General features: G+C 35.4%; 1 protein-coding gene across 1 annotated transcript; it reads left to right on the forward strand.

Moving 5' to 3' along the window:
- The first annotated feature begins 262 nt into the window (after positions 1 to 262).
- On the forward strand, positions 263 to 8,625 carry Marcol (MARCO like). The gene is made up of 4 exons (XM_029559761.1): positions 263 to 311; positions 4,270 to 5,000; positions 7,042 to 7,163; positions 8,580 to 8,625. Exons 1-4 carry the CDS (start codon positions 263 to 265, stop codon positions 8,623 to 8,625), a joined length of 948 nt encoding a protein of 315 aa, XP_029415621.1.
- Positions 8,626 to 10,457: the final 1,832 nt, after the last annotated feature.

Genomic DNA, 10,457 nt, shown 5'->3' on the forward strand with positions numbered 1-10,457 from the left:
ACCATTTTCCCCTGAGAGAAGATATTCTAATAGATGCGTATTAAAATTTGGGTATTTATGAGAGTTAGGTTTGAAGCTCAAATTCAATCAAAAAGCAACACCTTTGTGAAAGTTACTCTGTAATTTTTCAAGACAGTGACAGTGTTTAGCAATCAGGGTGGAGAATTTTTCAAATATATACCGTGTTACTGATTTAGAAAGGAGCTACAGAAGAGCATCACTTAAGTCTACCCAGCAACCAAGTCTGAAACAGCTGACTACTATGGGGACATTAATGCTTCTTCCCTTCATGATCCTGGCTGTGTTCTCAGGTAGGAAAGTCAAAGTCACATTAAATTTTTCCTTCCAACTCTCAAAGGATTAGAAAGTTGTGTAATGTAGCAATGCTTTGTCAGAAGATCTAAAAGGAAATTTCCACTAGAATCAGACAAAGCAATAGAAAAGAGCAATTTTAGAAAAATATAGATCTAAAGGCATAAAAGGGGACCTGGGCGGAACAAATGTGGAAGGTTTGTGGTTGAAGGGAAGCAAGAATAATGGGATGGGAAAACCTTAGCGTGCAAAGATACCTTCAATCTAAAAAGTTTATAAAAGTATGTAAGTATCCATATTCATGTCCCAAAGAGAATGATAGTGTGCTATGATCCTAGTTTGCATGGTCAAATAACAATTATATTTTAATCTGAATGTTTCTATTTGTGTGATATATGCAACTTGCTCAATGTAGTTGAGACTCTTTGTAAGTAAAATAGAAATAACTACAATTTCATTTTGCTCTAGAAATTATATGAATGATAGCATTAGTCACCATGACTTGAGTTCTTCTTGTGTGACTGATGCTAATGAAGTCTGTATTCTGTATTTTAATATAGTTGTTTTCAAAGAAGTACTTTTTTGCTCAGGGATATGAATTTCTCAAGATGATGGCACAGTAAACACATTTATTAAGCTAATAAATTATTGTAATGGATTTAAGGGACTGGTGCTCACGGATAGTGTGTGCTTAAGATGCGTGTAACCCTGTACTCAATCCCCAGCACCAGACAACCAAAAAGAAAAAAATTAAGTTATCTACAGATTATGATCTCTTGACAATCTTTCTGATGACTTGTGAAAAGAACTCTAAGACCTTCAACGTCTTATATCTGTAACATAAGTAGTGATCCCCTTCCTTCTAGAGATCCTGCAGAGTTGTTTCATATTACTGAGCACACAAGCAACCATATGCATCCACTTAAGAAACACAGACCTCATGGTAATCATGAGATATTGTTAGGGAATTGATAAATCAAGCTAAGAAATGAGCATCAAACTGAGGGAACAGAGTGCAGAAAGGTCAAATAAGAATACATGTGGGGAAAAGAAATTCACATAGCTAAGTACCCCCGAGAGCACACACTCCATGATGGCTGTACCTGCCATTTGTTTCTGGAATCTTGCTGGGTGATTGAACACTCAGCATACTATTGTCAACAGAAGAAAGTATGTCAAAGATAGTGGTCATATGAACTTGGAAGGGGATGAGAGGTCTGATGAAAACAATGCCTTATTTTTTGTAAATTGAGAAAAGAAAATTCAAACAAAACAAAAACCAAAGCAGAAGGTAACTACTCTCTAAATTTTTAGCTTAAAAGTTTGTAGTCAAACTACTGTATATTGTCCATGATTTTTGAGACATATATGCCAGGCTCGACTTGAACTCATGGTCCTCCTGTCCCAGCCACCCTAGTGCTTAGTTGACAGTTTTATGCCACCATGTCTCATATGCTATGCTATCTTATTTACCTTGTCAACAAAATTTCAAGTCTAGTTTTTAATCTTATAAATTTCTTTTTCATGTAAGAAAACTGTGGTATTCTGGATTTTCATTGAATAATTATTTGTAGTAGCAAAGTGGGAAAATTGACTAGGTGTTTGTTACTAGAAGACTGATTAAATAAATCATTATAAATCAGTAAGATAAGGTAGGATACAGTCATCAAGGGGAAAGAATGAAGGCACTCTCTATATTAATGTAGTGAAAGTTTCCTTCCATCATCGAAGGAGTAAACAAGGAGAGGAGCGGTAAGTAAGCTGTGTCTCTAGGTGTGCAGGACATGGTGCATTGTGGTGGTAGAGTGGTAAGCAAAGCTGCCTCCAAGTGTGTAGGACACACATTCATATATATTTGTAAATACACGGAATATTTCTGGAATAGTTCATAAAACCACTCAACAGTTTTGATAAATGTGACTGTGATAAATTTTCTCAGTAGGAAAAGCATTTGGAGGGAAGGGGACAGAAAACAGGAAAGCTTACCCTAAATTGTACACATTTTGTAATTCTGGGATTGAGTTCAACTTACTTATGTCATCTATTCAGAAATTAAAGTAATTGATAAAAGATAACGTAGCAACTGGTTTCCCATCTCATGGCCTCTCTAATTGATTTCTACTTGATGCCAGTGACTGTGACTGAACAAGCTTTGTGTTTTAGCACCTGAAAAACACATGCCTATGCTCATGGTTTGCTGGAGTTGTTCTTTTATTTCTGGTTGCATGCCATCTCTCTTATCACTTCTGAGAAGGAAAATAGTTTTCTCCAGCTGTGGTTTTTGCTCTGTTTTGCATTTCTTTTTATGATTTTAAAACTCTGATATATACTGACATTGATTATCTCATCTCTCTCTCTTCTTCATATTCCAAATCTATATAACTTCTACCTTTTACTGAATTGCCTACACTACCTTGTTTAGAAGTCTCTTGTCTAGTTTATTTTGCATGTTGTAGAATTCATCATATTATTATAGCTTCCTGTTTACATATTTATACTCTTTAACAGGCCTCTCAGCATCATGAGGGAAGGGTTATAAATACCTTGTTCTTGCCTGATCTTTAGCTGTTACCATAGTTCTGACACAGTAACAAATTCTTTAAATATAAACGTTCTTGTGATTTAGATGAATGACGAAATTTTCCTCTTCATGTAATGTCAGCTTAGTTCAGAATGTTGTTAACTTCTAAGTCCTCTGCCCTGACTAGGACCTGAACTACCACTGGCATTATATGAAGCATGATCCACATATGCATTGATGCATTTGATTTTGTTTCTTTTGATTTGAGATTCAAAGGTACATACTTATAGAAACATAAAACACAGAAATTTATAAATCAGGTGAGACCCTATATATAAATTGGAATCATTTACCTTGAGATTTTAGGTTGCATGAAGTGAGCAGGAAATTAACCAAGAATCCTGACAGGAAAAAAAATGTAACTTTGAATATAAACTTGAAAGAACCCCCACATTGCAAAAGGGGACTACTTATCAAACAGAAAAAGAAAGGAGATAAAAGAAACACTCTTACTTACAAATGGTAAAAAGACCCATTAAAATAGCATTTTTCTATAGTTGCAGAGTCATTCCATTTACTTATTGTTTTTAAGCCATGCTCATCTTGGAATATAATTTGAAAAAATATGTGGGTTACTAAAATACATTCGCAAAGAGAGTATGTAAGTTTTGATGCATAAGCTTTAAGAAATACATATGATACTTATCATATTCTTTAATTTTACCAAAAAAGAAAGAGGAAAAACAAACATTAGAGACAGCATGATTGAAGTCAGAAGCTTTTGCTAGAAATGATAGAAGTAAGGCTTCCCTTGCATCGTGGAAGGTGTTTTGTTCTTAGCCGATTAGATCATCTGTAAAACGGGTTTTGTGACATACCAGAAGTTTAAAATACGTATTGATGGTTGAAGAGATGGCTCAAAGGTTAAGAGCACATACAGCTCTTCCAGAGGACCTGCGTTTAGCTCCTACCATCCACGTAAGGTGGCTCACAGTGCCCTGTAACTCTACCTCCATGGAATCCAAGCTCTCTTGTGGTCTCCAGGGGCACCAGCACACATATATACATAATTTAAAAATAATTTTAAAAAATATTAAAATGAAATAAACATTAAATTGAGACTGTTTGATTTCCCAATAAACAAAGTAATTGGGGCAAAGGAAATCTCAATTTAAAGATGCCAGATTTATGATTTACAATGAGCAAGCTGGCTAGATGCTATGCCTTTTGAAATAAATATCTTTATAATCCAATAAAGAAAAAGATAAAGTAAGTCAAAATATTCAAGTTATGAAAAGGAATTGGAAGACTCCTACTCGATTAAACAAAAATGAATAACTCATTTTGTACAAACCATGTTTTGGGCTCTTTGCTCTTGATCTTTACTTCTTTGAAATACCTCCATTTTTATTCTTTTTCTAATCATGTCATTCCAGTGTCTTCTATGCAGATTTCAAAGCCAAGTGTTTTCAAGCTAGAGGAGAATCAAGAACCTGCACTTACTCTTGAGACAAAAAGTGAAGCTAACCCTGGAAGAGGACAGAAAGAATCTAATCGACCAGGAGGTCATCCCACACAAGACAAGCCAGGAATGCTAATTCTTCAAAGACAACCAGGATATTCCAATCAGCCAGGAAAACCAGTGAATTTGAATCAGCAAGAGAGACCAGAAGTTTTGAACAAACCTGAGATGTCCAGTGCTTGGATTTTGCAAGGAAAGCTAAGAGAATCCAACCAAAAAGAGACTTCACATTCTTCTAACAAGCAAGAAGAATCAGGATCATCTAGTCAACAAGGCAAGTCAGGGTATCCTAGCCAAAAAGGAAAGCCAGCATCACCCAGCCAACAAGGGAAGCCAGAGTCACCCAGCCAACAAGGGAAGCCAGCGTCACCCAGCCAACAAGGGAAGCCAGCGTCACCCAGCCAACAAGGGGAGCCAGCGTCACCCAGCCAACAAGGGGAGCCAGCGTCACCTAGCCAACAAGGGAAGCTGGGGTCTTCTGAAAAACAAGGGAGTTTAGGATCTTCTAGCCAGCAAGGGAAGCCAGGGTCTTCCAGTCAGCATGGGAAATTAGAATCTTCCAGCCAACAAAGAAAACCAAGGTCATTTTATAAACAAGGAGAACAAAAAAATGTAGACAACCTTTCAAAGGGCAATGCAATTCAGGTTAGTTTTAATGTCTATTATTCTTTAAGCTAATTTACCCTAGTCATTCTATTTTATAAGCCCACAAATGGATAACTGAATATATTAAAATTCATGACAATTTCCAATGATGCCAATTAAACAAAATGAAAGAAATGTCATTTTCACATGTCTTGTTGGAGTGACTTATTCTTTTATGCCATATCGCATTTCTATCATCTTTATTCAATAACCCCTTTCTACTTAAAGTGAACTAATTCAGAATCTCGTCAACTAAGCTCACACCCCCTTCATGTTTAGATTTCATACCCATTTCTACTCACCTAAAGTCTACCAACTACTAAAGTGATAATCCCAGATAACACTCTGATCTGTTTTGTTCAATCCCCTCATCAAAATTCGTCAGTGGTTCTTGTTATCTAGAAGCAAAATTCAAACTCCTGAACATGACTTTCATGGCTTTGCATGGCGAAGATCCCATGTGCTATTCAGTGCCATTCCGTGTAATGCTTGTCATGTTTGCTCACATATGCTCCGTATCATACAAAGTCCCTTGAATTTCCAATTAATGTTTTCCATATTGTAATGATTTCCCACACCACAGAGTTGCTTTATTGCTTTGTAATTGTCTATTTATTCAACTAAACCATGAATATTTTGGAAAGGAAAGTGTCTTTTTTTTTCATTCCTGTTACTAATGGCCTGCAATTGGTGAGATATATAATAGGTTCTCCTGATTTGCTCGTCGGATGGAATAATAACATATTTGATGCATAGAACCATCTTTGCAAAATTCTGAACATTCACGTGCCCAGCATGTCTCCTACATCCTCTTTTGGGTTCTGCTATGTTTGAACCTCACTTACCTTCTCTCAACAACTTCCTTGTTTCACTAATGATGACACTGAACACTCCCCTGTTATACTCATGCCTGAAATAATTTGCTGGAATACTTCATTTCATTTTAAGGCAAACCTTATTTTTTAACAAACTACCAATCTTCATCTTTCTGAGGACAGTTATTTGTTCCACTTTATATCTTTTGACTGATATAAAGTCTTACTTTCCCAAGGAGATGACAGCCATCCAGAACTTAACACCACCAGCTGTACTCTAAGGTTTCAGGTTACACAACTTTCACATTATTATGTTGCTTCTAAATAATTATGTCCATTTTATAGACAGTGTGTGAATGAAAGGAATTACTGTCATATAAAGGCTGCAAGCTTTATGGGTCAGACTAAACTTTACATCCCCAGGCTTCTAGATATTCTGTAGTTTATATCTAAAAAATATCCTCAGATACTGTTTAAAGAAATTATGCGTAATCCTATGTCTTTCATTCATAATTATCTTTCATTCACTGGCCAAGGGAAAAATACCAGCAAGTCATAATGTGTTTGACAAAAGTCAGTATGACATTTACATGACTTGTTTTTCCCACTAGGGTTAAAACTTGTCCCTAAAGAATATAAGAACTAGTTTTCTGATGTGAACTTTGCAGTAAATAACTTGGTGTTTGAGTCACTGTTTGGGTATTTAATCCATTCATGGTCTCATACTTGAGCGCAAAAGTACCTATATAGGTTTCCATGCCTATAGGTAAGAAATGGGTCAAAACATAGTGTTCTTTCAATACTACCACATAGCACTATAGATCTGTAGACTTTTTTATATTGTATTGACTAAGATAATAATAAAATGATTGGTAAAGAATAATCTTTCTTAATAAAATGAGTTATGGGCTGGAGAAATGGCTCAGTGGTTGAGAGCATTGGCTAGTCTTATGTAAGACACATGTTCAAATCCCAGCATCCACATGGCAGCTAACAACCATTCATAACTCCAGTTCCAGGGAATCCAATGCCCTCTTTGTCTTCCATGGGTGCTGCACAACATGGGTGCTCTTACAAATGTGCAGGAATAACACTCATACACATAAAATATAAATAAATCATTCAAGAAAAAATTAAAAATTAATGAGTTGTGAAGGTTTTTATTATAATATCTGAATTTAACTAATCAGCTTGTTCTTATCTGATGAACATTCACATAACCACAGGCTGGGAGCACCAGCAGCAAGATCCCAGCTAAGAAAACCAAATGTGAATCTGTCTACAAACCAGTCTGTGGCTCTGATGGGAAAACTTATGGGAACATCTGTATATTTAAAGAAGCAAAGAGGTAAGAATTGAATTATTACCTTAATCCATATAATACACAAAGTCTATAGATCTATAGTGCTATGTGACAGCATTTTCCTTTGGAATCAGAGAGAAGAAAAGAATATTTTCTGTTCAAATAGGTTTCTTTCAGCAATAGCTTGACTGTTATTATCTAAAGAAATATTTTTAAAGATATCCAATTCTTTAAGTCTAAGTTCAGTTAAGTCTTGGAGAGTGGGGTTTGGTAATCTATTACAGTAGGACAAATTTACTTTTGAATTTTCATTTATCAAATATTTACTGAATAGCCACTATGTACTGCATAGTGTTTTAAGACTTGGAAGTAAAATAGTAAACAAAACACTCAGAAATTTCTCCTTGGAAGAATTTTAATTTTTACAGTAGAATAGAAGAAAATAAATCATGTCAGAGTACAAAGACTTGGGAGCTCCTGAATTAGTCATTGTTGCTTAGAAATAACATTCTAATTTTTATGAGGTTAAAAATGGGCTTTGATGAATAAAAATATCTTCAAGTGGTATCCACAAAAATACCATTCTTTGAGGCTGCTTAAAAATTGTAGTATGTGATGGCTAGAGAGATGACTCAGCAGTTAAGGCTGCTTTTGCAGAGGACCCAGATTCGGTTCCCAGCACCCACATGGCAGCTAACAACAGTCCTAACTCTAGTTCCAGAGGACCCAATTCCCTTTTCTGACCTCCATGGGCATTGCATGACACAAGTTCACTTACATACATGCAGGCAATACTTATTCATAAAAAATAATAAATAAAATATTTTTAAAAATTGTAATTGTAATATGTGGATGAGAGAGATGACTCAGCAGGTAAACTTGCTTATACCAAGGCTAACAGCATGGATTCCAACCCTGAGACTCATACGGGAGAAGGAAAGAACCAATATTCTCATGCTGTCCTTTCACCTCCACATGTGCACCATGGCATACACCCACCCCATCTTCACACAGAGAATTAAAGCAAATAAAATATAATAATAAAAGATTTAAAATGTGTTATATGATTAGGAAATATTTATAAAGTAAATTTTCAGAGGTTTTTGATGTTCAGCAATGAAAAAGTAAATAGATGTAAGGTTGTTCCTTTATTTTCATTATGTAATTTGTGGGTTATTTAATCCTTTTTGTATAAATAAATGTTGAAGTGTTCCCTGTAACCACTTTCCACAACAAAAGACCCTAATCACCAGTTCTCTTGTATTATTGGTAAACCAACTGGGTCAGAGACTAGCAGTGGCTGATGCAACCTTCATAGACTTTCAGTGCAATTGACGAGGGCCACATGGGCCAACAGCTAAGCCTACTATTTCCCCAGTGGTTTCACAACAATCTAATTTCCCTTTGTAGTGATGCAACAGGTACTTGGTCATTGATTTCTCTCATTATTATTTTTTCCAGGTTGAGTAATGGGAAGCTCACTCTCAGTCATGAGGGGAATTGCTAGGTGTTCTAATAAACCAAATTATCTGGAGCCTCAAAATCCACTTAAAATTCTGACTTCACAATGGCTTTCCTTGGGTGTTCAACTGTGAAGTTAGCACAAATGTTATATGGTTGTTGGATCCTACATTGTTTTTAAGTTTGTCCCACTGCAAATAAAATCAGTTCAAGCATAGCTTCTGAATTTCTGTGTGTGTGTGTGTATTTTCCCAATCTTCATGAGTGTCTGTGATCCCTCCATTCTCATAGTACCTAAATATTGTGAATATGGATCTTTCCTCCAGGGCTAATCCTTCAGTGCAAGACCAAAACATAATTTCAGTTCTTCCTTTTAAATATAAAGATTTCTGGGGGCTGGAGAGATGGTTCTAAAGTCAAGAACACTGACAGCTGGTGCAGAAGACCCAAGTTTGTTTCCTAGCACCCACATGGTAGCTAACAACCATTTTTAATTCCAGTTCCAGGGAGATGTCCATGGGTACTGCACAACACAGGTATACTTACATTCATGCAGGCAATACATTCATACACATAATCCAATGGACTGGAAGACATAATCATGTTACAATGTAAATATAATCCAAATGATATATAAATTAAAAGAAAAATTCAAATGACCGTCTTGGCAGAAATAGGAAGTACATTCATGGATCATTTTATATCAACATAACATAAATAACAAAAAATACTGAAACCTTGAAAAGTAAGGTTTCTAATTCACACTTTCTAATTTTTAAACTTACTACAAATTTAAAGTGATGGAAACATGTTATTGGCATACAGACAGGCATGTAGAGTAATGAATTACAGTATACAGGCAAAAACAAATTGTCACTTAATATGTTCAAAGATTTTAATAAGGATCTCAAAATAATTCAATGGAAAAAAGAAAATACTTTTTAGCAAATAGCCCTAAGAAAAAAAGAAAAGACAATTATCAAAGTATGAAATTGAACTCCTTCTTTAAATCTTATAGAAATATGAACCCAATCCTTCATGCTTCATAACATTGTTTTTGAGAATGATTTATTGGATACAGCATTTTTAAAAAGGCAACTAAAGATAAAATTACATACAATGCATTTTGTCACTAAATGAACTCAAAAGATTTATGTATGTATGTATGTATGTATGTATGTATGTATGTGTAAGAGTAATGACCAAAGAAGGGTTCACCAACTTGAAAAGGAATTGTACAGACATGGGAAGAGTTGGAAGGAGGGGTATAAAATATATAAATGAAATATTCATGTATGAAATTCTTAAAAATTAAAAAGTAAAGAAACAAATGCATTTCATCAAAATTAAAAGAATTTTATGAATGGAAACTGTTAAGATGGTTAGAAAGCATTACTATAATGGGATCAAAATATCTTCACATAGAAATGACAAAGTTTTGCACACTTGTATCAACAGTCACGAGGCTGAGACATGAGGATTGCTTGAGCCCATGGATATCAACCCCATATAAAAAAAACTGAAAATCAAGCTGGGCATGGTGGCACACACCTTTAATCCCAGCACTTGAGACGCAGAGACAGGTAGCTCTCTGTGAGTTTGAGGCCAGCCTGATCTATATAGAGTGCTCCGGGCCAGCTGGGATACAGGGAAATCCTGTCTCCAAAAGACCAAAAAAAAAAAAAAAAAGGAAATTAGTTATGTGATAAAAGGATTTATATCTATAAGAAGAAGTCATACAACTCAACGTCACCAAGGAATAAATCAATGAATAAATGGACAAATGATCTGAAAGACAGGCATTTAAATGATTAAAATGGGTTAGGTATGGTGGCTCCCATGTTTAGTGTCAGCCCTCAGGATGCTGAGGGAGAATAA

Source organism: Nannospalax galili, unplaced genomic scaffold (genome assembly GCF_000622305.1).
Source record: "Nannospalax galili isolate Female #2095 unplaced genomic scaffold, S.galili_v1.0 scaffold128, whole genome shotgun sequence".
Taxonomy (NCBI): domain Eukaryota; kingdom Metazoa; phylum Chordata; class Mammalia; order Rodentia; family Spalacidae; genus Nannospalax; species Nannospalax galili.

Coding starts and splice junctions, on each gene's coding strand:
- Marcol (XM_029559761.1), top strand. CDS start 263: ATGGGGACATTAATGCTTCTTCCCTTCATGATCCTGGCTGTGTTCTCA. Junction 312..4,269: donor GATCCTGGCTGTGTTCTCAG/GTAGGAAAGTCA, acceptor ATGTCATTCCAG/TGTCTTCTATGCAGATTTCA. Junction 7,164..8,579: donor ATATTTAAAGAAGCAAAGAG/GTAAGAATTGAA, acceptor TATTTTTTCCAG/GTTGAGTAATGGGAAGCTCA.